Below are 27286 nucleotides of genomic sequence, written 5' to 3'. Positions count from 1 at the left end.
TACTACTGGCCTCTGGTGAAGACAGGGACCTGGCTGGAGCCTGCTACCTTCTCAGAGAAGCTGCAATGGTGCATACAGCCCATTCATCCTCCCCCCCCTGCTCAGAGCATGGGTTCAAGAGCTCTGGAAGCAGAGAGGTAATAGAGCCTGCTAGTCAGGTCACTGCCGTCTCATGCACTTTTCCCCCTCTCTGTGCCTCAGTTTCTCCTCCCACCCTTCTTAGGGTGTAAGCTTTGAGATGGGGCTGGGTGCTGCACATTTAGGCCATCCCTATGGGCTTCCCTCTCAATTGGGGCCTGTTGGGGTTATTGGACTTGGTGAACCAAGGTTTAAAACTCAGATATTGCCAACCGGTGGCACAGAGATCCCCTTTTCCACTCTCCCTCCCACTCCAGCCTAGGTCACGCAGGAAGAGCCCAACACCAGAGCATTTAATTCATCTTTATTAAAAACCTAAAGAGTCTCTTAAAAAAAAGCCACAGCTGTTGTTTAAATGAGTTTCCTGTTCACAGTTTGTCATGTTAAAATGAAACCAGCAGGACACACACTTCATCAAAAAGGCCACTTGCTCCACTACAGCTAGGTTCCCTACAGTTCACGACAACACCGTTACACACATTAGCAGGCTGTGGCTCTAGGGGAGGTAGGCTGAAGAACCACGTCCCTCTCCGCAAGACGCAGCCTAACCGCACGGACGCCCATTGACTGGGAATGGCTGAAGAGCTGGGCTCTTCTTCGGCCCGTGCTTTCCCCTTTGAGATCCAAGTGTTGGAGAACGCAGGCCTATCCCTTGAAGATGGCCAAGTCTGAGGGGCAGGAGGCTGCATAGCTGGCTTGACATCTGGCTCCTCTAAACTTCAGTAGTGAGCCGTGGCTAGGCCATGGCAAGAAGCCTGCTGCCACCCCTCCATGGGGTGAAGTCAGCCAGCAGCCTTGGGGTTCCTCCAGCGAGGAGCTTACCCGTGGAACTTTATGGAAGATGAGCAGAGTTTGGTGCTCTTCAGCACAGCAAGGGTCTCTTCTCCATGCCCACTGAGGTCCTCAGGTAAGCCATGGATGGCACCAGAGAGGTCCCCGCCACAGCATCCAGCCCAGCGCCTCCCCTGGAGCCGAGCAGCACAGTAGAGGGAAGCGGGGCTGAGCTGTTATGGTGGAGATGGCACCATGGGGCCTTCCTCTCTGCCACCAGTAGTCAGGACCTAGGCAGAGGCTTCTTGTAAGCCAGCCTACACATAGACACAAGGGGCGAGCAGCTAGGGTGCAGGGCTGCCACAAAACACACCCCCTTTCCAGAGGCTTGACCCCTGCAGGAGAGGAATTCCCAGCCCCCCTCCAAGCCTCTCCACCCCACTCTGCCCATGACCCTCCCCAACCCCCTGCACCCAGGCCCGACCTGAGGATCCAAGCCTTCAATCCACCCCCCACCCATCCACTATCAGGGCTCTTTCAGCTACTGGAGTTTTGGCTGGGCAGCGGCAGTCAACAGAGAGAGCAGATCTGTGCATAAAGGCTACACCCACAGCAGCAAAAAGCAAACACAACAACTCCACACCCCCACAATGCAACAGCAGGAACGTCAGCGAACGCCTCTGCTCTCTTCCAATGCAGCAAGCAAATCATGGCAAACTACCCCCATGCATGCAGCACAGCCCCCCAGCCCCGGTCCATGAGCCCAGCTCCAAGAGCATGGTGGTGGGGGGGAAGAGAATTAGAGAACATTCATTGAAGAGTTAGGTCCAGCTTTAAGGCCATGTCATTCTTCCTCCCCCCATCCTGCCACAGGCTAGACAGATCATGGACCCAACTGACCCACCCCAACTCTTCGATGTCTTCGAGGGGGAAGAGCCCCTGGGCAAGGAAAGTTCCACCGCCGCCATGGCTTCGATTCTTCCAGCTACACCATGGGCGGTTGGCACTGTTCTCCTGAAGGAAGAGGCCTCTTCTAGCAGCGGGTGGGAAGGAGGTGAAGAGATGGGCTTGGCTGTTTGAGAACTGGCTGGGAACTGCTAACCCCTCTTCCAGCCTCTGCCGAAGAACCTGTAGATTTTAGATTCCTTATGGAGGCCACCAGGGCTAACAAACTAAAAGGGTCTCTTAAGGGACCAGACTCAGGAGGTATGTGGCAGGCAGGGGCTCTTAGGGGCTCACCCCACCTTAGGAAGGGGCTTGCAAAAGAGAGTTTTGCCCATCCTGCTGTTAACCCTTCACCTGCAGGCTCTGGGAGCTCCATGGAGCTGGGGAAGAGGGGACAAGATCAGAATTCAGACATTTGAAACCAAAGTCAAGGACTCGGGGGAAGCAGCTACGTCTCATCCCAGTGCAAGTTCTTCCAGTGGCCGCCTCCGCCTGGTTACTTGGGAAGCCACTTGCTCCACTGTGGGCCAAGAGGTAGAAGGAAAGTTCTGCGTGGCTGGACCAGAGGCACTGGCCAACCCACCATGCATGATCCCCCAGAAAAGCCAAGGGAAGGAGAAGAGCAGGTCACAGCAGGGATTTAAGCCACAACAGTCAGAGTCTTCAACCAGAGGAGGTGTGGGGAAGAGGGGGTGAAGCCAGCGTGGGTGGGGGAAGTCAGTGGAAGGTCTCCACCTCCACCACCGTCCAGTCGCCCTGGGGAGACGAGACGTCCTCGGGGGAGAAGCTGGTGACTGAGGTGATGCTGGCCCGAGACTCATCCAATGGTGACAGCAGGTCTGTCCACTTGCCGAGCTCCACCTCACTCATGACAGGGGCCCCTCTGCCCCCCACTGGCATCTCCCCAGTGGTGGAGAAGAGCAGAGTCCGGCTGATCAGCTGCTGCATGACAGTTGCTTGGAGGCTTCCCAGGTGCAGGGGGGCCTTGTCACGGGGGTCAGCGGGCAGGAGCTGGCAGCTCCCATCCTCCTCTTCCGGCACCTGCCCAGGGGTCTCTGCGCCTCCTTCCACCTCGTAGATGGTGGAGAGGATTTCAGGGGGGCAGGGCCCCCAGGACAAGGGCCCCAGGCCAGCCCCACTCTCACCTACAACAGGGCACAGGAGCACGGGTTGGAGACAACAGCCCATGGGGAGGGGTGTCAAGACGGACGAAGGAAAGACAGGGGGCACCAACAGGACAGACTGGCATAGGCACACACAGACAGGCAGGGAGGAGAGTCCAGGCAACATCCAGGGTTAGCCCATTTGACACCACCCCACCCAGGCAAGATGCCCAAAGCGGCTTCAACTAGGAACTGGCTCCTACTTCCCCGCCTATGGCCAGATCTTCGGGATGCCTCCATGGCAGCGATACCCAGGCTGCCAGCAGCTGCCCAGGAGGGAGACAAGGTCTTGGGGGCAGTATCCTAAGCAGAGCAGCTAAGGAGAAGGCTAGTGGCGCCTTCACTGCTTCCCCCCCCCCCCCAGATGGTCTTTGCTGGGTGGAGCTACTCCTGCTGCAGTGAGTTGGCTGATGGATGCAACATTAACTGCATGTCTGGGTCCTGTACTGCAGCTAGGGACCTGGGGTTTAGCACCAAGGAGGACAGAGTCTGGTGGGAGATGCCTAGATTAGGTCCATCTCCTACCAGCCACGAAGCTTCCATTTAAGCACAATGCGCTGGGACCAACCTAGGCACAGCATCCTTCGGCTGTTAAAGTTATCTAGCGTCTCCATGACAACCGCATCACTGAAGCTGCCCATAGAACTAGGCCTCGGGTCATGGCAGGGGCCTGGTTTTTCGGCTAGATCTGTCCAAGGGAAGGTACTACAGCATCAGGTGCTCTGGTTCTCAAAACTATGGTCTGTGGACTCAGGAAAGTTCCCTTGGACCAAAACATCCAGGAGATGAGGGCTGGTGGGGTCTAGAAGAGTCTGCCCACCACATGGTGGTCTAGGGAAGGCTTGAGACGCTCTCAGCCCCATGAAGAACTTCCATGTGGTGGCCAAACTATCTCCTGGAGAACTCATGGCAACAGAACGTCTATGGCTAAGGCCAGACGTTCTAGTCTACTGCTAGGCTACAAACCAAGCAGTTAGACATCAGCCATGATAGATGGCTGCTTCCTAGCCCCCACCCCAAACCTACTTGGCTCTGCTTGCTGCTGCCAATCACACCCCACGCCCCCGCTCCCTCTAATCTCCCCTCCCCAGCCCAAGCTAAGGTAAGAGTCCTGCACAAAAATACAAAGAACAGGCCAGGAGGTCAGATCCAGATAAGTGACTCTTTATTCAACGTACTGAAAGGCTAAAAAGTTTGGCCCCCAATCCTCCACCCAGAAACGGAAGAACATTAAAACACAGATGTCTTCCCCCTAGGTGCCCATGATCCTGGGGGGAAAGCCTGATCTAGACACAGAATAATGTAGGCTATGAACGAGGGACTGTACAGCAATGTCAGACCCTTCTGGCTAGGTGGGAGATAAACACCGGGAGAGGAAGAGGGGGAACACTGATGGGGCGGGGGGGAGATTCCCTTCAGCAGGGGGTACTATTGCACATGACTGAGTTAAGCTTTAAGGTACCTCGGCGATGGCACTTGGACACACATGGCAGGCTCCTCTATACGTTACCTGCCGCCGGGCCACGGGGAGCAGTGCCATAGGGCTGGGAGGCCGGTTCCTCCTCGTCCGCCAGGCCCATCTGCAGGGGGCGTTCCAGCTGGCAGCCCCAGTCCCTGGGGAGGGAGATTTTGCTGTGCTCTTCTGTCTCGGGGAGGCTGGCCGGCTCGGCGCCCTTGGGGATCTGGTCTCTGGTGTTCTCGGTCAAGTGCTCTTCGCTCTCCAGGGAGGAGAGGCCGGGGCTCTTCCCGCAGCTGTCAGTGGAGGGAAGGTGGAAGGCAGCATCGAAGGAGGTGGCCGAGTTGGTGGAGGCCGGCGTCCCCGTGCCAGCATCACCCGAGCCCAGCTCCGACTCCTCCAGGGACGGCTTGCGGGGCGGGGAGGCTGCCCGGCACACCAGGGGCTTGCCCATGGCAGGGAAATCAGGCTCCTTCAGGAGGTCTCCGTCCAGCTCGCCCTCCTCCTCAGAGGACACTGTGGGCAGGTCACCTAGGAGCTCGTCTGCTGGGAGGGTCTCTGCCTCATCGTCCCCCTTGTCCATGTGGATCCCCAGGTCCTGCTCCCCCAGCAGGTCCTCCAGGGGGCTGCGAGGGAAGGTCTGTTCTGGCTTCTCGTCTGACTTCGACTCCACACCAGAGCTGCTGTCGTACTCCCGCAGCTCCTCTGGGGTGCTCGTCTCACTGCTGCTCTTGCCGGCCAGGTCGGGGCCGCTCAGCGTGCTGGACTTGGAGGAGCGGCTCTTGGGCGGCCCCTCCGACTCGGCGCTACTGGACCACAGCTGCCCCGGGTGCGGGGGGCATTGGGCTGGCTCCTGGGGCAGCTCCAGGCTCTTCAGGGGCAGGCTCTGAGGCTTGTGCATGGTCACCTCGGGGCACAGCGGTGACCCCCGTTGGGCATGTGGCTCTGGGTCCTCCAGCACATCAGCCCCACCCTTCAGTAAGGGCTCCCCTTCTGCAGACCCCACCTTGGCAACGTCTCCAGGAGAACCTAGGTGGTCGTATCCCAGCTCGGCTTCCTCAGGACTTCTCAAGGCGACTCCGGCCAGCTCAGCAGGGAGAGACCCCCCAGCACCAGAGAGGGACATGCCAGGAGGAGAAGCAAGGCTGGGTTGGTCTTCAGGGCCCTTGCTGTCCTCAGGGAGCTGTTCTGTGGGGGGAGCAGCCGCCGCCTCCCCTGGCTCATGCCCTGCACGGACAGGCTCTCCGCTGAGCCCCTCTATCCCCTGGGAAGCAGCCACTGCCTCTGTACTAGTCATTCCTTCAGCATCCAGATCCTCCATCTTTCCAGAGCCCCTGCGAGCGCCCTGTGTTCCTTTCTCCAGGGGAAGAGCATCCTGGGTCTCCTGTCCATGCCCTGGCAGGGTCAGAGAGAGACTCCCCTCGTTCCGCTCCTCTCTCAGCTCCACGGCTCCTGGCTCTGCCACATCTTCTGGGGAGACCCCCTCCAGGCCAACCCGAGGCAATGAGTCCATCTCGTGCATTGACCACTCTGCCTCTGGCTGTGCCGGCGTCTCTTCCTCCCGCTCCCCCCCTCGCAGAGGCTCTGCCGGGTGCTTCGGTGACATGGATAGAGATTGCCATCTCCCTGTGCCACCCCGAGGGATCTCTTCACTGAGGGGCAGCATCTGGGAGGCCCCGGCTGGGCAGGAGGAATCCAGCTGGGCTGGGGCCAGGCAGGTCATGTCCTGAACCGCTCTTCCTTTGCCTTCCGACCACAAGTCCAGGTGCTCAGCAGGCATCAGCGCTTCCTGGCAGGGCAATGGTTCCCCCTCGGCTGCTAGGCCAGTCTCACAGGGGTCTAGAGGCATAGCCGGGGTGTCCACCAGGCTCTGCTCTGCCTGGGGTGTGAGCATCTCATCAGGGAGCTCTGTGCCCACTGGCTTTGGCCCCCAGGTACCTGCTGTGGGCAGCATCTCTCTGGGAGGAGAGCCAACCTCTTGTGGTGGGGAGAGACCAGTCAGCTGCTGGTCTCCAGGACAGCTCTCTTGGTGGGACAGAGGCTCAGCTGCCACCAGCTCTGGGCCAGATGAGCCTCCTCCTTCCTGGGGTGCTCCACCTCCAACCACCCCTTCCAGGTCCCTGACGGGTGTTTGCTCCCGTGAGCTATAGGCTGGAGGTGCTGGGAGCAGAGCATCCTTGTCTGCAGGGACCGGCTTGGGCAGGAGCGGGCCCACCTCTGGCGTTAATCCTTGCTCATCCAGAGGCCTCACGGCGCCCTCAGGGGCTGCCCTTTCCGTGCCAGGCAGGGCATCAGGAGAGGCCACAAGGACATTGGCAGCAGCTTCCTTGGCCTCTCCCTGCCCTGAGGAAAGCAGCTTTTTCCTGGGCACAGGCACTGGCTCCAGGTTGTAGCTAGCCTCTTTCTTAGGGGGCTTCTTGCCAGGGCTCCCAGCAATCAGCCTCTTCGGGGTGGAGGCCACCGCTCTCTGTGGGGTGACAGGACGGCTGCCCCCTGCCTTGGGAGAGGTCTTCGGCCCCGGAGGCCCTGGCTTCTCCAGGCCCTTGGGAGCGGCAGGGACTGGGTGGCTCTTGGCCTTGGGCTCCACCGGGAGCTTGGCTTTGGCAGTTTTGACCTGGCCAGCAATCTTGTCGAGGGCAGGGTTTGAGCCAGCTAGCCGGGCCCTGGAGATGGGGGCAGCTCTGACGAGGTCTGTAAGGGACAAGAAAGAAGCCAGGTCTCAGGGCCAGGCTGCAGATTTATAGCCAATTGGAAGTGCCTTCTGGGGTAACAGACCAGGCCAATAGAGGGCACTGTGAGCTGCTGCAGCACCCTGGGAAAGCCACTGGGTCCCACGAAAGTGGCCCAAGTACCACCTCACTCCACGGGGCAAGGATAGAGCAGGCTTTAAGCCACCTTGGTGGTGGTCCTAACGATGGCCCTGCCCACAGAGTCACTGGGAGCAGCCCCGGGGCTGCTCCAACTCATGCGCTCCCTTAGGAAATGAGAGAACACTCCAGCTGCATCCCTAATGCCCAGGGCGGGGAGCTGAGCCCTGGGATCGGCTCCATGCTGGCTGGGGTCCCCGTGCCCCCCAGCATGGTGGGCCAGGGAGAGACTCTCAGAGGAGCTGAGCCCTGAGCAGCACGTCGGGGCACTGGGGTAACAAAGTGGGGGGGTTGGGGGGGTGGAGATCGTTCCTTGGACATCCCACCGCTGGGCGAGCGAGCGGCAGCAGCCCGCTGCCCGGAGGAAGGGCCACCCCCGCTCCTGCCCAGGGTCAGGGGGAGCCCGGCGGCCCAAGCGGGCAGCAGCCTACGAATACACCTCGCCCTTTGCCCCAGGCACCCTTCCCAAGGGATCCAAGCAGACCCTGGGTCTCAGACGCCCCGGCTGCCCGCGCGGTGGGGTCACCGTAGCTTGCTGGTGTCAGATCGAAGCCGCCTACCCATGCTTAGTCGCGAGGCGCGTGTACCTTTCTTTGCGGAGGCGGCCGTGTTCTTCTGCTGCTGTGGTACTGCTGAGGCCTGGCCACCAGGTGGCGCCATCTGCTTAGGTTTGGCCATGGCTGGTTTGTTACTGGCCAGGGCTCTGGTGTACTCCGTCCCTGGAGCAGGGGGTCTGAAACCAGAACAGAGAGGGGTGAAGGGAGAGAGAGAAGCCAGCAGGTGTTTGTCTCATGCAGTCAACAGAGATGGGTCCATGTCACACCCTGAATATCTGGATGTTCTCTACGCTTCTCCCATGCAGAGCTCAAAGCCCTGTTCTCCTCACTCTACATATGGGGAAACTGAGGCACAGGGCAGGGCAGTGACCTGCCCAAGGTCACCCAGCAGGCCAATGGCAGAGCTAGGAATAGAACCCAGGTCACCTAAGAGCCAGTCCTGTGCCCTGTCCACCAGAGGGACCAAGTGGTACAGCCCAGGGGATGCCAGAGCAAGCTCCCCCAGTGCACGCACTGCTGCACCACAAAGGGACTGCCTAGTACCAGTCTGCAGTGGTCTGAGACGGATGTTCCCAACCCTGACTGGGGGACTCCTTGCTCCCTGACTAGCTCGAGCAGGGGTCACTGTATCATCTGCGCACCTCACCATCTTTACTGCTGTTACTCCAATGTACCCAGGAGGGGAAACTGAGGCAAAGGGGACAAAGTGGTTTGCTCGATCTCACACAGGGAGGCTGTGGTGGTGCTGGGAACTGAACCCAGTGTCTCAAGTCCCCAGCTTTTTAGTGGGACCCAGCGGCTTTCCCAGGGTGCTGCAGCAGCTCACAGCGCCCTCTATTGGCCTAGCCTGTTATCCCAGAGTTCTAGTCACTGGGCCGGCCTTTCCTTTCTGCACCGAGAGGCACTTGGCCACCTACCAAACAAATCCAAGCCATCCAGGCCCTTTGCCAGCCCAGGAGCTTAGGGGATCTGAATAGAGGCCACGTTCTTGCAAGTAGAGGCTCACCCTCTGGAGAGCTCTGACTGGTGCCCCTCCAACACCCCCTTTGTCTCCCAGCTGCAAGCCCCCTCGGCAGGCAGGACGCATTGCAGCTGCAGCGCCTCTGAACATAAGTGCTGAATCCATCAGTCTTGGGGTTACAGTAAAACCCCTTCCGAATCACAGCCGATTAGCCCCACCATATCCACACTGAAGGGCAGCTTGCCGGGCCTCCCCGGTGAGCCAGAGCCCTGGCCTCCCCCCAGTGCTGGGATCAGGGTTTTGAGAGAGAAAAACGGGAAGAACATTTGAAGTCCCATTCAAAGCAGAGTTTCCCGCTAACCTGCGGGGTGGGATGCTGAGAGCCCTCTAACCCCACTAACACACTGGGGGAGTGAAACTGACTAGCCGCTCAAGTGAAACTGACAAGCTTGACTTATCTCAGGAGAGATAACTTATCTCTTGACTTATCTCAGGGAGCTGCACTGCAACTGTGGGGCCTATTTCCAGCCCCACTGGTATCCTGTCTCCAGGCAGAGTTCCTCTGAGCAGCAGGTGGCCAGGGTTCTCTGCTCAGAATCCCTGTCAGGTGCCCTCATTTTGACACACACACCCCCCTCGCTCCCACATCCTTGTTTTCACATGTGTTGTCCCAAGTCCTCAGCTGATGGGGTGGGGGTTAGTTTTGGGTGGGCCTAGCCCCCACCCTTCCCAGAATTCAAACAGGCCAGTCCACATGGGAGCCAGGAACTGGGCACAGTGTTGGCTCAAGCTTTCCCCATTACCTTGAGGCATTCAGTAAAGGTGTGCTGGTGAGAGTTGGATTTGCCTTTTAGCTATACTTTATTTTTTTTTTTAAGCTATCTAATTGAAGACAAAAGTCCACTTCCCCCAGAAGAACAGGGCTGGAAGGGAGCTCAAGAGGTCATCAAGTCCAGCCCCCCAACACTGGGGCAGGACCAAGTACACCTAGACCATCCCTGACAGCTGTTTGTCCAACCTGTTCTTAAAACCCTCCAGTGACGGGGATTCTACAAACCTCTTTTGGAAGCCTGTTCCAGATCTTTAATCTAATTGTTCAGCGTAGTTAAGTTTTTCCTAATATCTAACCTAAATCTCCCTTGCTGCAGCTTAAGCCCATTACTTCTCATCCTACCTTCAGTGGACATGGAGAACAATTGATCCCAGTCCTCTCTAACAGCCCTTCATGTATTTGAAGACCATTGTCTGGTTCCTCCCCCCACAGTTTTCTTTTGTCAGACTAAACATGTCCAGGTTTTTCGCTTTTCTGCACAGGTCAGGTTTTCTAACCCTTTGATCATTTGTGTTGCTCTTCTCTGGACTCTAATTTGTCTACATCTTCCCTAAAGTGCGACGCCCAGAACTGGACACAGGACTCCAGCTGAGGCCTCCCCAGTGCCGAGCAGAGCTGGACAGTTACATAGGACGCTCCTGTTAGTACACACCAGAATGGCATTAGCCTTTTTTGCAACATTGTTGACTTGTCCTCTATAAGCCCCAGATCCTTTACAGCAGGATGACCACCTAACCAGTTATTCTCCATTTTGTAGACGGGCATTTGATTTTTCCTTCCTAAATGAAGTACTTTGCATGTGCCTTTACTGAATTTCATCTTGTTGAATTCAGACCAATCCTCCAATTTGTCACAGTCATTTCGGACTCTCATCCTCTCCTCCAAAGTGCCTGCAACCCCCCGTTTGGTGTCATGTGCACATTTATAAACTTACCCTCCGCCCCATGATCCAAATCATGAATGAAAATACTGACTAGTACCAGACCCAAGACTGACCCCTGCAGGACATCACAGCACTGGAACAACTACGAGTATGACCAGTTGCACACCCACCTTTCCCTAGTTTGCTTATGATAGAGGATCACTTGGGACTGTGACAAAAGCCTCACTAAAAATCAAGTTACATCATGTCTATGGCTTTCCCGCCACCCACTAGGCCAGAATGGGTGAATGGACTTTAAGAGAGGGTGATGAACCATTGGTACAGCTTCCCAAGGGGCGTGGTGGTTTCTCCATCACTGGATGTCTTTAAGAATAATCAAGCCTGGATGGTTTTGTTTGTTTTTGTTTTTAAGGCCACTCCCTAGTTCAGCCACAGCTCCCGAGTCATGGGACTCCTGTGTTGCGCAGGGGTCTCCTTTAGCCTTCCAGGAAGAATAGCAGTAGCTATTTCTTGTCATCTCTTTGGTTTGTTACATAACAGGAAAAAAGCCACCGTTGGGTCCCAGATAAGCCTATTTCCCAACTATGCACAAAACAAGCCAGGCCTAGTCACCTACGGCCTGCTGCTCGGACAGGTTCTGACAGCTCTCAAAACACGGGGGCCAGCAGTCCAAAAGGGACGCTGCCTTGTTCCCATACACTCCAACAAACAAAGGCCAGACAAGCCACCTGGGGCTTTGTGCATCAGGCAGGTTCACATCTGTCTGAGACAACGCATCTCTTGTAGAAAGACATCCAGGCTCAATTTAGAGGGATGGAGAATCCCCCACAGCATTCTCAGGGCTAAAAATTCACCCTATTTCTAATCTGAATTTGGCTAGCTTCAACTTCATTGATCTCATTTGGACTTCGGCTGCTAGATTAAAGAGCCGTCTACCACCAGAAGTCTCCTCCCCCCTTTGGGATATTTCTGTCTCATGATATGCAGAACCACAGTCCATCGGTAACAGGAAGCATTTACTGAACCACAGACAAGCCTCCACTTAACTCATGTCCCACTTCTGTCTCTGTTGTTTACCAGGGACCACTCCCTGACTGGAATGCTATGCAGCTCAGGGACATCTAGTGGCTGAACAACATACCGCCAGTGAACATCCCACCACACACTAATGGGAGAGAAAATTCTGAAAGGTTTCTAACACAGAGTCTGTTTCCGTCTCATCTCATGCTCTCCCAAGTGCTGCCTCTGATCTGGGACGGTTTTCCTCTGGAAGTTCCCCTAGATCAGGGACTCCCGCTACCAGCCCTTCTCATGCTGTTATTCGCGTGATTGCGTCTGATCACATCAGATCAGGTAGCACACACACCCTGCACGTGGCTCATGGCATTTGCCTCTGCCTGCTGCTCCAGGTGGGCTGGGGGTCCCAAGGGCAGGGCCTTGCCTGATCAGGAGCCATCCCACATGGAAATCTCATCCAGACCCCATCAAATGCCAGCCTTCCTAGCACCACCACGTGCCCCCTTGCTGGGTATCCTAGGGCAGGCTTTTTACCCAGCCCCTCCCACATCTGTCCCCATAGTATCAAGAGCAGCCAGCAGGCAACTTCATACCATACCTGGAAGGGTTAGCAGATTCCGGTTTCTCAGGCTTCACTGAGGCCGACTTTGGGACTAGAAACAGGGAGAGAGACAGACACAGCTTCAGCGCCCGGAGATCTGAGGTTACTGATGAGGCCGCTGTTCCAATATCAATGGACATGGAGTGTGTGTGTGGGGGGGTGTTTCACGGAGAGCACAGGCTGCGTTCCAGTTCCACAGGGGTGGATGCGGGAGCAGAGAGCACAGGCTGACAGCTCTGGAGTTTAGCCCTGAAGTCTAGAGTAAGAAGCTGGAGGGGCTGCCCAAAGCTCTGGGCAGGTAGGTTAGTGCCAGGGCAACAGGACTCCTGGGTTCTATTCCCAGCTCTGGGATCCAAGAAGTCAGGGCACACAGGAGAGGAAGCTGGTGCTGCCCCCCATCAGTGCAGTTGGGCCACCCTCCGTGGAACGGGATTTAGCTTTGGCCCCTCTGGCAGAGGGGCCGAACCCCATGGCAGTGGGAGGACGGGCACCTGGCCCGCTAGGAACGGGGACTATGATCTGCCACGCTCGCTGCAAACAGGGGCCTCTCAACCACCCTGGCTATCACTAGCGCAGGGGAAACCAGGGGTTCTATCCCACTCCCCCAAGCCAGGTCACGGTGTGTGTGGGAGGGTGTGAGACTAAGGGGACCCTCCCCCGCTAAGCGCTTTACCTATCATGCCATAGCATGGCATTGCCCTGCCCCTGCAGTGGGACAGGATGCCGCAACGTGGCTCCCTTATCAGCAACACCAACCCCTGACCCCAGTCTGTCAGAGCCCTGCCAGCCGTTTTATTTGGGGGGTTCTGATCACAGCCCAGCACACCCCTCCCCCCTTTACTATAGAGCCATAGTGAGAGCCCCCCCTTCCAGCCTTCCTCCCCCCAGTCTCCTTACAGCCTTCTATCAGCCCACAGGGGACTTTCTGCACTGAGCCTTCCCCAGATCAGGACTGAACCGCCCTGGCGTAGGACAAGGGGCTGAGGAACAGGCCCTAAGGCACCTGTAGGTCCCAGGGATCCCAGCCTGGTGCCACCCCCTAGGGTTGCCAATTTGGGTTGGACGTATTCCTGGAGGTTTCATCACATGACAATCTTTAATTACTCGAGACTCCAGGACAATCCTGGAGGGTTGACAACCCTACCACCCGCCCAGACGGGCCTGGTGTTGGCAGGAAGGTGAGGAACATACCCAAGGCCACAGTTGGGACCGGCGTCTTCCTCACGGCCTTCAGCTGCCCGGCCTTGCCCGGCCCAGCCTTCTCTGAAGGCTTTGCCCCACTCTCGCCCGCCGGCTTCCTGGCCACCGCTTTGGCCGGAGTGAGCTTGGCAACGGCAGCACCAGCTTTGGGTGCTGCTGCTGCTGCCGGTGGCTTCCTCTGCGAGGCTTCGGCCCTCGGGGGCACCCCATTGCTGAGCGGCTTGGAGCCGCCACCCGGGGCCGCGGGGGAATGGGCGTGGGTGGTCGCAGGCCGCCTAGCTCCAGAGACGGGGGCTGATCTCACAGCGTTCTTGGCAGGCTTGGGTTTTGCTGCAGGCTGGCCAGCTGCTGCCGCCCCTTTCCCAGCAGTTGCCGTGCCCTTGGTCTGGGGCGGGGGGGGCCCATTGGCAGTAGCTTTGCCATCCATCTTGTGCCACCCAGGTGCTGGGCAGGCCGTCTGCCCCCTCCAAGGTGATGGAGAACAGCCAAATCCTCCTCTGCCTCCGAGCTAGGACCGAAAGAGACAGACGTTAATCAGAGAGGGACCAGTTCCGCCCCACTCTGCAGCACCTCCAGCTAAAGCTTTGCCTCCCCCACCTCCAGGGAGGGAAATCTCTACTAGCCAGGGGCAGAGCTGAAAGATCAGCCCCCACCCGTAGCACACCAGGTTAGAAGCCCTGACCTCCCCAGACCTGATGGGAAAGGCCCATCCCCACGCTTTGTCCATTGATCCCATCTTCCCTGGCCACCTCTGGCTAGTAGCCTCTGAAGCATTCCAAGCACCAGGAAGAGGGGGCTCTCCTCCATCAGGCCCCTTAACAGTGGGGTGTCTTATCCCCTCCCCCAATCTTAGAGGGACTTCCCCCCACCCCATGAATAGCTCCAGCCCTGGCATCCTCCTCCTGCTCAGCCTTGCCAAGGGGCACAAAACAGTCTGTGCTGGTCACTGTCATGAGTGCCCATAGACAGAGTAGCCATGAAACTGACTAGAGCCCATACAGGTCCCCATGGTTAGGTAGAAAGATGAGCAACAGAAGCAGCACAGAGCTGCCTGCAGGTTCAGGAAGGCAGTGCTGCATTGGGAAAGACTTACAGGCTTAAGCACGAGTTTAACTTAAAACACAAAGTTAAATTCCGCAGCAGTGGATGTCAACTGCCTGCCCCTCCACACAGGAAGGGTTCCCACTCTTTTGGAGCTCGGGACTCAGACTTTAAGGTCAGAAGGGACCATTATGATCATCTAGTCTGACCTCCTGCACAACGCAGGGCACAGAATCTCACCCACCCACTCCTGTAACAAACCCCTAACTTATGTCTGAGCTACTGAAGTCCTCAAATTGTGGTTTAAAGACTTCAAGGTGCAGAGAATCCTCCAGCAAGTGACCCTTGCCCCACGCTGCAGGGGAAGGCAAAAAACCTCCAGGGCCTATGCCAATTCCTTTCCGACCCCAAATATGGTGATCAGCTAAACCCTGAGCATGTGGGCAAGACTCACCAGCCAGATACCCAGGAAAGAATTCTCTGTAACAACTCAGATCCCACCCCATCTAACATCCCATCGGGCAAATCTACCACTAATAGTCAAAGATCAATTAATTTCCAAAATTAGGGCTATCCCATCATATCATATATATGTCTCCTCCATAAATTTATCGAGCTTAGTCTTGAAGCCAGATATGTCTTTTGCCCCCACTGCTTCCCTTGGAAGGCTGTTCCAGAACTTCACTCCTCTGATGGTTAGAAACCTTTGTCTAATTAAGTCTAAACTTCCTGATGGCCAGTTTATATCCATTTGTTCTTGTGTCCACATTGGTACTGAGCTTAAATAATTCCTCTCCCTCCCTGGTATGTATTCCTCTGATATATTTATAGAGAGCAATCATATCTCCCCTCAACCTTCTTTTGGTTAGGCTGAAGAAGCCAAGCTCTTTGAGTCTCCTTTCATAAGGCAGGTTTTCCATTCCTCGGATCATCCTAGTAGCCTCTCTCTGTACCTATTCTAGTTTGAATTCATCCTTCTTTTTTGCCTTCCTCTGTAGCATGGGGCACGGGTCACTTGCTGGAGGATTCTCTGCACCTTGAAGTCTTTAAACCACGATTTGAGGGCTTCAATAGCTCAGACATAAGTTAGGGGTTTGTTACAGGAGTTGGTGGGTGAGATTCCGTGGTCTGTGTTGTGCAGGAGGTCAGACTAGATGATCATAATGGTCCCTTCTGACCTTAAAGTCTATGATTCTAACACATGGGAGACCAGAACTGCACACAACATTCCAGGTGAGGTCTCACCAGTGCCTTGTATAACGGTACTAAAACCTCCTTATCTCTACTGGAAATACCTCTCCTGATGCATCCCAAGATCGCATTAGCTTTTTTCATGGCCATATCACATTGGCAGCTCAGTCATCCTGTGATCAACCAATACTCCAAGGTCCTTCTCCTCCTCCGTTACTTCCAATTGATGCGTCCCCAGCTTATAACTAAAATTCTTGTTATTAATCTCTAAATGCATAACCTTGCACTTTTCACTATTACATTTCATCCTATTACTATTACTCCAGTTTACAAGGTCATCCAGATCTTCCTGTAGGATATCCCAGTCCCTCTCTGTGTTGGCAATATCTCCCAGCTTTGTGTCATCCGCAGACTTTATTAGCACATTCCCGCTTTTTGTGCCAAGGTCAGTAATAAAAAGATTGGCCCCAAAACCGATCCTTGAGGAACTCCACTAGTAACCTCCCTTCAGCCTGAGACGCCGAGCATTTTACAGATTGAATGAAATTTAGCCTCATACCCCATTCCCTGCAAAACAGGCCAGCTTCATTCTTATTTCACAGCTGGGGAAACTAAGGCACTGCCAGGGTGGAAATCTGCCCTGCACCACACAGCCAGTCCAAAGCTATCTGGGAATACGCCTTAGTCCAACCTGCTTGGATTGAGAGATTTTTCCCAGATGGACTCAAGTCCCGAAATCCCCTTGGATTTAAAGGGAACCCAAATCCCCAGGGATGCAACTCTGATAGCATTGGACCCCCAAGCTCACAGGGAAATCCACAAGGCCTTGTGCTTACCATCTATTCTTTATCTCCCTGGAAAATGCTGGAGCTGTTAATTCTACTAAGTGGCTGGAATACACTAGAAAGCAGTTACATAATAGAAAAATCTTTATTGTACAGGCAGGGAGCCCGTTTCCTATTTGCACCTGGGTTGCTCAGTTCTCACCAGTGTTTCGTGGACGCTCAGCCAGCTGGTCTTCACAGAGCGCGCTTACAAACACCCACCCCCCCTCCACGATCACAGCTTTCAGCCAGGAGCTCAGATTCACATTCAAGAGGACATAATCACCCAGGAGATGAGCGGTGCTGGCCCCCGTCCAGTCACGAGCAAACTAACCTGTCACAGCCAGGGCTTCTTAATCATCGGGGTGGGGGGCAGAAATGGGGAGATCTGGTTTGAAAAGGCCTGGAGAATAGAGTATTTCATGCCCTGACTCCCAGGTGGTTTCCTGCTGTGTCTAAACTGGCGTTTAAAAGGTGCGATGCTGGCCCCAAATATGCCAGTATCAGACCTAATCAGTGTTGCCAAGCCTGAGTGTGCAGAAATCAGATGATCAGCTTAAGAATTCACGCATGTGAGGGATCTGGGTCTTCTGGTTGGAGCCTGTAGAGCTAGGATTGCCAACTTTCTAAATTGCACAAAACTGAACACCTCTGCCACACCCCTTCTCCCACAGCCCTGCCCCTTCCCCCATGGCCCCACCCATACTCACTCCACCCCCCACTCCCCATTGCTCACTCTCCCGCACCCTCACTCACTTTCACTGGGCTGGGGCAGGGGGTGCAGGCTGCCAGATGGGGCCAGGGATGAGGGGCTTGGGGGTGCAGGAGGGGGTTCTGATCTGGGGCAGGAGGGTGGGGTGCAGGCCAGGGTTTGGGGTGCAGGCTTCAGCTGGGCAGTGCTCAAGAAGCTCCTGGTTGGCGGCAGAGCAGGGCTAAGGCAGGCTCCCTGACCCGACTCCATGTGGCTCCCAGAAGTGGCTGGCATGTCCAGCTCCTAGGCACCAGAGCCAGGGGGCTCTGCATACTGCTCGCACCCTCAGGTGCCACCCCCAACACCTCCCATTGCCCACGGTTCCTGGCCAATGGGAGTTGCGGAGCCAGCGCTGACTAGCAGGAGCAGCACAAGGAGCTTCCCTGATTGCCCCTCTGCCTAGGAGCTGCAGGGACATGCCGGCCACTTCCGGGAGCCGCGTGGTGTCAGGACAGGGAGCCTGCCTTAGCCCCACGATGCCACTGCCTGGACTTTTAACAGCCTGGTCAGCAATGCTGACCGGAGACGCCGGGGTCCCTTTTTGACCGAGCGTTCTGGTCAAAAACCTTGCTTGGCAATCCTCTGCAGCCCTCATGACAGAGAAGAGCTTAGAAGCATGACTGCTAGAAACTGGCTACACATGAGAGCTGATATTTGCAAGTGTTGGCAACCCTGTTATCCAGAGGAGGTCTTGATGAGTCAGGGGGTGGGTCTCAATCGCGTTAACACAAAAGTTCACTTAATATTGAAAAGCCAAGTCAAGACACTGGCTAGCGTGTTTGGAGGTATGTTGGCGGCTTAGGCCAGGACATAACCTGCTTACAGCTTAGCCTGCAACACCTCACCCTGTCTGCAAAAAAGCTGCCCCTGGACAGGTTAGCTCAGCAGGAGACGGATACATTTCAATGGAGCATGTTCATATGGCACCACTTGGACCAGTGTATTTGGTTCAGCAAGGAGAGTGGTATACCATGGATAGACAGTCCAGCATTCTCCACTGCCCCGCAGGCTCCCCGAGTTTACGTAATGTGATTCAAAGCCACAGCTTTCTGCCCAGCATGGCCTGGCCCAGAGGAATGCCACACTGATGGTGGAGGGCGTTTACCTCAATTAATTCTGTTCTTACCCTACTTCATGCACTGAGGACCTCAGGCCAAGAATTTTTATGATCTGGGCGCCCAGACTGGCTAATCAGTTTCAAGGCAAGCAGCCAACAATTTGCAGGGCATGCAGAGATCACAACACACACAAACCCCACTGAAATTCCTGGGAACTGCAGCTGGCCACCGGAATTCATTCTGGCCAAGAATTTGGCGAGCTTCAAAAGAGGGAGCAGATATTTAAATGGGCGAGAAGATCCAGAGTTCATTACTGCCAACACTTTATGGAAGGATGTTGAACCTCCTGCTTTGGGACTTAACACAATTCAACTAGTAGGGATCAGCGGGGGTCGGGGGAGGGGAGGTAAGATTACCCCCACACCTGCCGCTGTAGGACTCACTTCTTATACGTTCCTCTGAGGCAGTTGGAGGCCAGATACCGGACGCTATAAACCTCCAACTGTCTAATCACACAAACACAACACCCTTGTCCCGCCCTGCACCCTCCATCGCTCGCTCTCCCCCACCCTCACTCAGTTTCACAAGATTGGAGCATGGGGTTGGGGTGCGGGCTCTGGGCTGGGGCTAAGGGGTTCAAGCTTGGGGGAGATCAGGTGCTGGAGGGTGCTCAGTGTTGGGGGAGGGGATTGGGGTGCGGGAGAAGGTGTGGGGCTGGGGCATGTGAGAAGTTTTGGGGTGCTGGCTCTGGGAGGCGGCTCAGGGATGGGGTGTAGGAGGGGGTTTGGGCTCCAGCCAGGCGGTGCTTACCGCTGCGCCACCCACTGACGGGCTAAGGCAGGCTCCCTACCTGCCCTGGCCCTACGCCGCTCCCAGAACAACCAGCATGTCCCTGGCTGGAACCACAGCAAATGGGAGCTGCGGGGACGGAGCCCGCCTTAACCCCACTGCTTTGCACCCAGGAGCCAGAGTTAAGCAGGACAAAGGCTTCACGTGCTGCCCCCTCTGTGTACCACTCCTCGAAGTGGCCAGTAAGTCCATGGGGCCCCTGGGAGGGGGGCTCCACACACTGCCCCTGCCTACAGGCATCACCCCCACAGCTCCCATTGGCTGTAATTTCTGGCCAATGGGAGTTGTGGAGTTGGTGCTCAGGGTGCAGTCAGCACGGAGACCCCTGGACCCACCGCAGGGGCTGCAGGGACATGCCGGCCGCTTCCGGGAGCCGTACGGGGCCAGGGCAGGCAGGGAGCCTGCCTTAGCCCTGCTGGACTTTTAGCACCTAAAAAAAAAAAATCTCCCCATTTGGCTTCAGTAGCCTCTGGGAGATAGAGCCCGATTCTGGGAGACACCCAGCCAAACCAGGAGGGTTGGCAACCCTTGATCTCCAATCTGAGCAAGTCCAGCAAGCCCTTCATGTCCCTAGCATCAGTGAAGAGGATCCAGCCAGTTCTACCAATGGGGCCCCAAAATCCATATTTAGTAAGTCACTTCACTTTAGCTCTCCAGCTGTGAACACTTAAGTTGTGTTCGCTGCAAAGAGAAGGCGTGTGTTTTTACAGTGCACCGAACTCTGTGCATGTCTGGAACAGAGACCATGCTCTGTAGATGTCGCTAGGCAGGGTCAGTCAGAGCGGTGGGGGGGGGAGGGATTTTCCTCAGGAGACACGTTGTAAAATGAAGATTCATCCAACCTGAAGTGTCGCAGGAATGGATCAGGTTTGATGAAACTTTGGTTGGGAAGGTTTCTCAGGCCCAGGATGGACACTTCCCAACACAGTCCAGTGGGTAGGGCGCTCTTCTGGGATGTGGGAGACCTGCTCTGCCTGATTCAGAGCAGAGGCCTGACACTGGGTCTCCCACATCCCACAGTGGGGAAGAAAGCTACCAGACCCTCCCCTGGGATAGTGCTTGGGGTGTGCTATAGACCGCTGGGATCCGATCTGGATATGGATAGAGACCTCTTTAATGTTTTTAAAGAAGCAAATACTAATGGGAATTGTGTGATCATGGGAGACTAACTTCCAAGATGTAGACTGGAGGACAAGTGCTAGTAATAATAAATAGGGCTCAGATTTTCCTAGATGCGATAGCTGATGGATTCCTTCATCAAGTAGCTGCTGAACTGACTAGAGGAGATGCCATTTTAGATTTGGTTTTGGTGAGTAGTGAGGACCTCATAGAAGAGATGGTTGTAGGGGACAACCTTGGCTCAAGTGATCATGAGCTAATTCAGTTCAAACTGAACAGAAGAATTAACAAAAATAAATCTGTGACCAGGGCTGTTAATTTCAAAAAGACTAACTTTCAAAAATTAAGGAAATTAGTTAGGGAAGTGGATTGGACTGAAAAACTTGTGGATCTAAAGGTGGAGGAGGCCTGGAATTACTTCAAGTCAAAGCTGCAGAAGCCATCGGAAGCCTGCATCCCAAGAAAGGGGAAAAATTCATAGGCAGGAGTTGTAGACCCAGCTGGATGAGCAAGCGTCTCAGAGAGGTGATTAAGAAAGCAGAAAGCCTACAGGGAGTGGAAGATGGGAGGGATCAGCAAGGAAAGCTACCTTACTGAGGTCAGCACACGTAGGGATAAAAGCCATGTACAGTTGGACCTTGCAAAGGGAATTAAAACCAATAGCAAAGGTTCTATAGCCATATACATCAGAAGAAAACAAAGAAAGAAGAAGTGGGACCGCTAAACACTGAGGATGGAGTGGAGGTTAAAGATAATCTAGGCATGGGCCAATATCTAAATACTTTGCCTCAGTCTTTAACGAGGCTATTGAGGAGCTTAGGGATAATGGTAGGATGGCAAATGGGAATGAGGATATGGAGGTAGATATTACCACATCCGAGGTAGACGCCAAACTCGAACAGTTTGATGGGGCTAAATTGGGGGGGCCTGGATAATCTTCCTCCAAGAATATTAAAGGAGCTAGCACATGAAATTGCAAGCCCATTAGCAAGAATTTTTAATCAATCTGTAAACTCAGGGGTTGTACCATATGATTGGAGAATTGCTAACACAGTTCCCATTTTTAAGAAAGTAAAAAAAGTGATCTGGGTAACTACGGACCTGTTAGTTTGACATGTGTAGTATGCAAGGTCTTGGAAAAAATTTTGAAGGAGAAAATAGTTAAGGACATTGAGGTCAATGGTAATTGGGACAAAATACAACATGGCTTTACAAAAGGTAGATTGTGTCAAAGCAACCTGATCTCCTTTGAGGAGGCAACAGATTTTTTAGACAAAGGAAAAGCAGTGGATCTAATTTACCTCGATTTCAATAAGGCGTTTGATACGGTTCCACATGGAGAATTATTAGCTAAATTGGAAAAGATGGGGATCAATATGAAAATTGAAAGGTGGATAAGGAACTGGTTAAAGGGGAGACGACAACGGGTCACACTGAAAGGTGAACTGTCAGGCTGGAAGGAGGTTACCAGTGGAGTTCCTCAAGGATCGGTTTTGGGGCCAATCTTTTTATTACTGACCTCGGCACAAAAAGCAGGAATGTGCTAATAAAGTTTGCGGATAACACAAAGCTGGGAGGTATTGCCAATACAGAGAGGGACCGGGATATCCTACAGGAGGATCTGGATGACCTTGTAAACTGGACTAATAGTAATAGGATGAAATTTAATAATGAGAAGTGTAAGCTTATGCATTTAGGGATTAACAACAAGAATTTCTGTTATAAACTGGGGACGGATGAATTAGAAGTAACGGAGGAGGAGAAGGACCTTGGAGTATTGGTTGATCATAGGATGACTATGAGCCGCCAATGTGATGTGGCTGTGAAAAAAGCTAATGTGGTCTTGGGATGCATCAGGCGAGGTATTTCCAGTGGAGATCAGGAGGTGTTAGTACCGTTATACAAGGCACTGGTGAGACCTCACCTGGAATATTGTGTGCAGTTCTGGTCTCCCATGTTTGAGAAGGAGGAATTCAAACTGGAACAGGTACAGAGAAGGGCTACAAGGATGATCCGTGGAATGGAAAACCTGTCTTATGAAAGGAGACTCAAAGAGCTTGGCTTCTTTAGACTAACCAAAAGAAGGTTGAGGGGAGATACGATTGCTCTCTATAAATCTATCAGCGGGATAAATATCGGGGGGGAGAGGAATATTTAAGCTCAGTACCAATGTGGACACAAGAACAAATGGATATAAACTGGCCATCAGGAAGTTTAGACTTGAAATTAGATGAAGGGGTTTCTAACCATCAGAGGAGTGAAGTTCTGGAATAGTCTTCCAAGGGGAGCAGTGGAGGCAAAAGACATATCTAGCTTCAAGACTAAGCTCGATAAATTTATGGAGGAGACATATATATATATATGATATGATGGAATAGCCCTAATTTTGGAAATTAATTGATCTTTGACTATTAGTGGTAGATATGCCCAATGGCCTGTGATGGGATGTTAGATGGGGTGGGATCTGAGTTACTACAGAGAATTCTTTCCTGGGTATCTGGCTGGTGAGTCTTGCCCACATGCTCAGGGTTTAGCGGATTGCCATATTTGGGATTGGGAAGGATTTTTCCTCCAGGGCAGATTGGCAAAGGCCACAGGGGGGTTTTCACCTTCCTCTGCATCGTGGGGCATGGGTTACTTGCTGGAGGATTCTCTGCACCTTGAAGTCTTTAAACCATGATTTGAAGACTTCAATAACTCAGACATAAGTTAGGGGGTTGTTATAAGAGTTGGTGGGTGAAATTCTGTGGCCTGTGTTGTACAGGTCAGACTAGATCATCATAATGGTCCCTTCTGACCTTAAAAATCTATGATTCTTCCCTGTTTTCAGGAAAGTTCTGATGTGGAATAAAAACAAAGCTGAAATCCTCCTGTGTTCCCAAACTATGGAATTCTTATTTGCCAGCCCTAAAGTTAAATCTCTCGATGCGAGGAGGTAAGGAATTACTTCTTCCTTGTCTCCTAGGATTTCACATAAAACTAACAGCACCTTTTCACTCCTGCGGCCCCCCAGTGAAAATTAATCTTGAGCCTTCAGCCTCAGATCATTGAGTTGTGGGTGGAGGGAAGGAGGTAGCTTGGTCACTATCACCAGATCTAGATTCAATTAAAGGGTTTTTTTGTTTGTTTTTTTTTAAAGCCCTCTTCTCAGATTCACACTTCTCCCAGTTGGAGTGTGACATTCCCTCATGGTGTGAGGTCTCACGTTACCAGCACTAAAACAGCCTTGGAATTTCTAAGTATTTTAGGATGACAAATTTCCTAACTCACAATGTTGTATCCAACTCATGGGACTTCTCTGTTAGAAGTTGTCCTGACAAATAAAGAGGAACTGATGACAGAACTAAAAGTTACATAGTAGCTTAGATACAAGTGATCATGATTCCATTGCATTCATAACGTGCAGGCAGAATAAAGTCCAGACCAGTGATATGTACACACACGGTGTTTTAAGAGGGCCATTTCACAAAATTGAAACCAATTTGAGCCAAATCAGCTGGGAGGAAGAATTTAATCAGAAAAATATGAATCATAATTGGGAATTTTAAACACTATTAGATTCCCCAAAAAGCCACAGTAGAAGAAGGCCACATTGATTAGGGGGGGAAAAAACAAAAACAAACCTGGTTTAGAAGGCACATATAAAATGGAAAAAAAGAGGGAAGTTGTTAATGACTATGAATCAGAAGTCAGGAATTGTAGAAAACTGGTAAGGGAAGGAAAGGGACGCAAGGATAAATCTATGGTTAACAGAGTTAAGGACAATGAGGTTTTTTGTTTGTTTTTTAAAGTATATTAGGAACAAAAAGAATCCTAAACAACGGTATTGGTCCATTGCTAGATGCAAATGGTAATAAATAATAATAATGCAGAAAAGGCTGAAGTGTCTAATAAATATTTCTGTTGTATTTTCCCACGTAGAAATGATGTAGTCATCACATAGGATAACACTCTTTCCATTCCACTAGTATCTCTCAGGAGGATGTTAGATAGCAGCTACTGAAGTCAGACATTTTTTAAATCAACAGACCTGAATAATTTACATCCAAGAATTTTGAAAGAGCTGGCTGAGGAGTTCACTGGACTGTGAACACCGATTTTCAATAAGCCTCAGAGCACTGGAAAGTTCTAGAAGAAAGCTGATGTTGTGCCAATACTTAAAAAGGGTAAATGGGATCACCTGAGTAATTATAGGCGTGTCAGTCTGACATCGGCCCCAGGCAAGATAATGGAGCAGCTGATAGGGGACTCTATTAATAAAGAACTAAAAGACGGTAATGTAATTAGTGCCAAGCAACATGGGTTTATGGGAAATGAATCCCGTCAAACTAAGTTGATCTCTTTTGTTGATGAGATTAGCAGATTAGTTGATGAAAGTAATGTTGGTAGAATATGTATGGCATTCTGATCAATCCACTGAATGTGTGCCACATCAATTTCATAATATTCTCATTTTAAAAAAGCTGGCTAACGGGCTGTCTCAAAAGGTAGCTGAGAATGGGAAATGAGCATCAAACAGGTGCGTTTCCGGGGGGCTGCAGGAACAGGGTCTCGGCCCTACACTAGTTAACATTTTCATCAATGAGCTGCGGGGAGGGGGAAGGCATCACTGATGACTCTCAGATTGGAGGAGTGGTCACGTGAGGAAGAGGACAGGTCACTTGGTAAATTGCGTCCAAGCAAACAAGCTGGGTTTTAATCTGGCTAGAGGTAAACAGACATCTAGGGCCATCCTTACAGGGTGGGGGGGACTCTATCCTGGGGAGCAGTGACTCTGAAAATGACTTGGGGGTGGGGGTGGCTCATCAGCTGAACGCAACCCCAAAAGGGCTAATGAGATCCTGGGATGCATGAACAGGGAAATCTCAAGTAGAAACAGAGAGGTTATTTTACCTCGTTCACAGACAGTGTTTTCCCTCCCCTGTCCTTAGGGAGGTGTTGGAAGGATTTTAGTCCACAGAGGCCCCATAAGACACTGCGCGCTTGTTGGGAGCTAAAACTGCGGTGAGCTTGTAAGCACAAGAAAGAGCCCCGAGTGGGATCTGAAGGCGTACTCCCCAACGAGAGCCCCTGTGGGAGTGATCGAGTGCTCTCTGGTGAGCTTATTAGCATGCGTGTAGGTTCTTGTATTGGCTTAAACCCATTTTCTCCAACATCTGTCAGGGATGGTCTGAGTTTACTGGGCCCTGCCTCAGTGCAGAGCACTGGACTTCGCTTTGAGTCCCTTCCTGCCCAGCGTTTCTGATGCTTTTACTTTCAGAAAACAATGTGCTTGCTTCGAAATAGCTGAGTGGTGGCTTAACTGGGGCAATTACGCGGTTAACTGGGAAGAGAAAGACACAACAGGCTGTTTAGGCCACTTGTCTTTTGTGGAGGACGTTACAATAGAGTCGGGTTGCTGGGAAGCCCAGCAATAGGCCAGTCCGAAGGGATGGGGTGAGTATGTCCACCCAGGACAGGTCAGGAGCCTGAAACTGAGCGGGTGCCCTTCCTGGCCCCTAGAGGAGGGGATACAGGTGCAATTGCCCTGAATTGCGGCATCCAGTGCCGTGTGCACAATGCACGAAGGGTATTGACAAATTAGAGAGGGGTGGAGAAGGGCTCGAAGAAGGATTAAAGGATCAGACAACATGGCTCAGGCTCAAGGGGCTCAATCACTGTATCTGCTTAGTCTGGCAAAGAGAAGCGGGGAGGGTGACCTGACGACAGTCAAGTGCCCACACAGGGAACAAATGACAACGGGCTGTTCCATCTAGCAGCGAAAGGTCTTACCCGATCCAATTCGGGCTGGAAATAAAGCCCAAAGTTCTGAACAGGGAGGGGAATTAACCCCTGGAACAATTTACCAGGTTCATGCTGGAATCTCCAGCACGGACCATTTTTAAGTCAAGTTTGGATGTTTTTCTGAACGCTCTGCTCTAGGCAGGGCCGGCCCTAGGGGCGTGCAGCGCCCAGGACGTAGGTGCCAAGCTTCTAATCTGCTCCCCCTGGCTACGCCCTCCCCCCACCCCTTCCCCAGGGCCCCACCCCTGCCCCGCCTCTTCCCTGCCCAGTTCCACCCCCTGCCCCAAACACACTGCACCCTCGATCCTCTCCCCTCCCCCCCAGCACCTTCTGATGCCGCGAAACATCTGATCCACAGCAGATGCTGAGAGGGAGGGGGAGAAGCTGATTGGCGGGGGCCTGCCGACGGGCAGGAGAGAGGTTCTGGTAGGGGGATTCCTCCTCACACACCCCGCCCCCGGCCGCTCGCCTCCCTGTTTGCCCCCTCACCTTGCTTGCTCACCACCCGCCTCACCTCCCCATGCAATGCTCAGGGCGATCACCCCGATTCACTGTACCCAAGCGATGGCTCTAGGCATGGTTTGGGGGCAGTTCTCCGGCCTGTGGCATATAGGAGGTCAGACTAGACAATCCCAACGATCCCTTTGGGCCTTGGAATTAGGATTTTTACAGGCAAAGTTTACCCCCCTCCCCTCGAGCTGTCGCCGAGTCAGCACAAGGGTGGTGGCGGCGGGGGGAAATAGGAGTGGCCTGCAGAGGAGAAGAGAGTTCTTAGCTTCCTTTGTCAACTGCAAGAAACTCCGATATTTTCTAACCTCCAGGAAGCAGCTCTCCCCACCTACTCTGGAGTTGCCTCAGCGGGCCAAAACCAGGTGGCTTTTTTAATTATTGCAGATACACACTGCTGGCTCTTGCTCTAATCTGCTGCCCACTGAAAAGAGCTCGGCCTGCTCTAGCCAGTTTTTGTACTGATAACTATGTGGGTTGAGGCTGGGTGATTTTTAACATTTATATCCAGTACAACCCCTAGTGTTGACACTTATACTGGTATAAAGATGTCAGCACTGCCTAGTGGCTACAGCACTGTACTGGGTTCTATTCCCCAATTGGCAACCTCAGCCAAGTCACTTGTGTTCCTCAGTTTCCCCACCTGTAAAATGGGTCTAGTGACACAGACCCCCAAAGCACTTTACAAAGGAGACCTACTGATGAAAGACGCTAGGGATTATTGTTCCAACATGGTTTACTCGCCTTCCTGTACAGGTATAACTATATCAG

General features: G+C 53.2%; 1 protein-coding gene across 1 annotated transcript in view; it reads right to left on the bottom strand.

Annotated features, from left to right (window-relative positions):
* Nucleotides 1–426: 426 nt before the first annotated feature.
* PRR36 (proline rich 36) overlaps nucleotides 427–27286 on the bottom strand; it is a 41199-nt gene continuing 14339 nt past the window's right edge. Inside the window, exons 2-6 of the mRNA XM_084610713.1 lie at nucleotides 13383–13899; nucleotides 12189–12243; nucleotides 7928–8073; nucleotides 4528–7164; nucleotides 427–2999 (exon numbers count right to left, since the gene is read on the bottom strand). Coding sequence (XP_084466839.1) covers nucleotides 2572–2999; nucleotides 4528–7164; nucleotides 7928–8073; nucleotides 12189–12243; nucleotides 13383–13818 — 3702 coding nt within the window. The 5' untranslated portion in view covers nucleotides 13819–13899 and the 3' untranslated portion in view covers nucleotides 427–2571. The remainder of the gene's footprint in view (nucleotides 3000–4527; nucleotides 7165–7927; nucleotides 8074–12188; nucleotides 12244–13382; nucleotides 13900–27286) is intronic.

Source organism: Lepidochelys olivacea (genome assembly GCF_965140295.1).
Source record: "Lepidochelys olivacea isolate rLepOli2 genome assembly, chromosome: 20".
Lineage (NCBI taxonomy): Eukaryota > Metazoa > Chordata > Testudines > Cheloniidae > Lepidochelys > Lepidochelys olivacea.
This window is presented reverse-complemented; position numbering and strand designations above follow the sequence as displayed.